The sequence below is a fragment of the Epithele typhae genome, assembly GCF_022376455.1.
Source record: "Epithele typhae strain CBS 203.58 chromosome Unknown BXZ73scaffold_2, whole genome shotgun sequence".
In the NCBI taxonomy this organism is placed as follows: Eukaryota; Fungi; Basidiomycota; class Agaricomycetes; order Polyporales; family Epitheliaceae; genus Epithele; species Epithele typhae.
In genome coordinates, this window is record NW_025954193.1 from 8,122 (window position 1) to 10,732 (window position 2,611).

Consider the following 2,611-nt stretch of genomic DNA (forward strand, 5'->3'; position numbering starts at 1 on the left):
TGGGCTGAAGGGTGGGCGATAGAGCGACGAGGCGGGGCCGCTGGAGAGGACGAGAATGTCGGTAGCACTGACGGCGCTGGTTCGTGAGCTTACGCATACCTGGCCAAAGGATGCGGTGGTGTACTAGTCGGGTAAAATCACTTCATAACGCGCGACGATTCGGAGGAGCGTCAGGGTTTTCAAGCGCGAATTTGCCAGATCCCACGCTGTAAAAGCGATGAGAATGGCAGTGAGCCATCCAAGAGCTCCGTTTTTCACGGCTGCTTGATTCACTGCTGGTCGGGGGCTTCCGATACATTCGAAAGTTGTTAAATATCTCTAGCGCTGCTAGAGGGGACAGTGTTACACAACATCATATACATCATGGGTATAACATAGACGAGCCACCTGTCAGTGGACGTCAGCATGTAGATCGTAGTTGTTCTTTGTTCACTCACGACTACTTGGAGCGCATGGCCTTACGCAATGCCTTGGCATTGATCGAGTTCGGAAATGGTGTCCTGGGCCTGAGAGGCAAGGCGAAGTCGAAGTCTTCGTCAATGATCTCAAGCATGGCGATCTCATACGGCTGACAAACCCTGAGCCACTTTCGATCATAGCAGTTGCGCCACAATCCCTTCGCAACGGGGCCGATCTGGTCGGGGGCGTTTGTGGGAAGGTAGCGGGATCGGGGCGGATTGCCTGGACTCGCTCGAGCGCCTACTGGCGTCTTGAAGTTGTCGATGTGCTGGCAGCTGAGTGTCCACAACCACTCGTTAAGTTGTTGACTACGCCATGGAACCTTCTTCATGCGAAAGAGGGGAGGGTGAGTCTTGACTTCGTCATCCGTCTCGTCTCCACTCATGTGGCCGGGCAGGAGTTTCTGCAGCATCTTGTTGACACGGTGGATTTTGAGCTGTGCGGCGATCGATCGTCGCGTCTGAGAAATCTGAGAAGCAATCAAATAAGCTCAAGTACTCTACAAGAAGCGAACTCCACTCACCCCGGACTGCCGAGAGCGCATGGCTTTGATGCGTAGCTTTTCGTTGCGGGCCTCTTCGGAAGGCGGATGGAGGGCCTCCTTGTACTTGGACCGCTTGCCATCCATGTGTTTATCCAAGATATGCCCGATGATCTTCTTCGTGCGCAAAACTGGAGAGATGACGATCTCTGAGTCCAGCTCGTATCTGGGCAACGCGGTCAAGAAGTGATCTATAAAGATCTCACGAGGAAGCTGGTTGAACGGTGTGGTGGTCCAAGGACGTATCCACAACGCGGAAATTCTCAACCGTGCAGGTAAGAGCACCGTGCAAGTTGTCGTTGAAATCTTCGACGTCTGAATCGCTGATCGGAGGTTGCTCCTTAACGAGCTCTGCTATCGATGCAATGCTACACATTGCATCGAGGTGTTTGCGGACGCAGCTCTGAGCGGGTGATGAGTACTGCAAGGATACTACAGAGGAACGGTTGCTTACCTGGAGGAACAACTTCGCGTTGTAATTGGCAGGATCACTGAGAGCCATCGCTACCGACTTCTTCTTCTTCTTGGTCTTCTTGGGACTTGTCTCGTCATCTGCGTCTGAGACAGACGCGTCACCTCCTGTGATAGGTCTCCCACCTCCACAACCGCGCCGCGCGCCATGAGCTGGAGCTGTGGCACCTTGTTCTGCCTCGCCGCTCTCGAGGCGGGAAAGAACACGCGTCATCACGGCCCTGTGCGCATACAAGAATCAGTCGATAACACAATAGAATGACGCATATGGGTTCGCCAACTTACCGGGTATCCCGACTCTCCTTGATCAATGTCTCCATCATGGTTATCATCGCGGATTGAAATACCATCTCACCGCCGCTTGCACCGCCAGAGGATGGGCGATAATCACGCTGAGTTGGCGTGGCTTCACGCTCCAGGTGAGCGCGCTAGAGACATGGATTAGCATCCATTGGGAACACCGTATGATAAGGAGCTACTCACCGACGGCGGTTGCACAAATATAGGCGAAGGGACTCTGTGCTGCTCAGCACTGGAGTGATGTTCACCGTTGAGGGAGGTGCTAGTGTCCGATTCGTTGCTTTGATTCATCAGCGCATAGCTTCCATTGCGTTGTAAAGAACGAGCAGGATGAATGGATGCGATACTGCCTTGGGGGGACATGGAGGGCTGAGGAATGGGACGAGGTGCGGTAGGAGCAGGGCGTGGACGAGGTGCGGTAGGAGCAGGGCGTGGACGAGGTGCGGTAGGAGCAGGGCGTGGACGAGGTGTGGCGGGAGCGGGGTGTGGGCGAGGTGCGGTGCTACTTTTGGAGGACGGTGGAGGCCGCGGGGTGGGACGAGTTGCGGCGGGGGCGGGGTGTGGAGGCTGCTTGACGAAACCATGGGAAAAGAAGGAAGGGTCCGAGGTGTTGAAATAGTTATACGACGAGTTTTGAGGGCCAACATACGGCGATCGAATACGGGGGTAAGAGGGCTCAGGACCAGAATTGTCCCGTAGCGCACCTCCGTGCGGCGGTACTCCAGGCCCGGCAAGGGTGTGCCACGGTTTGAAATATGTAGAAAGGGGGTCGGCGACAGGAGATAAGGTGAAGATGCTGAGAGAGGGAGTCGTACGTATCGGCTGCGAGCCGGACATTGA

General features: G+C 55.1%; 1 protein-coding gene across 1 annotated transcript; it reads right to left on the reverse strand.

Annotated features, from left to right (window-relative positions):
* Positions 1–439: 439 nt before the first annotated feature.
* Positions 440–916, reverse strand: BXZ73DRAFT_39036 (uncharacterized protein; the record flags this gene model as incomplete). Its single annotated transcript, XM_048018303.1, has 1 exon — positions 440–916. A coding segment is annotated over one exon (477 nt), but the record flags the coding sequence as incomplete, so codon positions are not given.
* Positions 917–2,611: the final 1,695 nt, after the last annotated feature.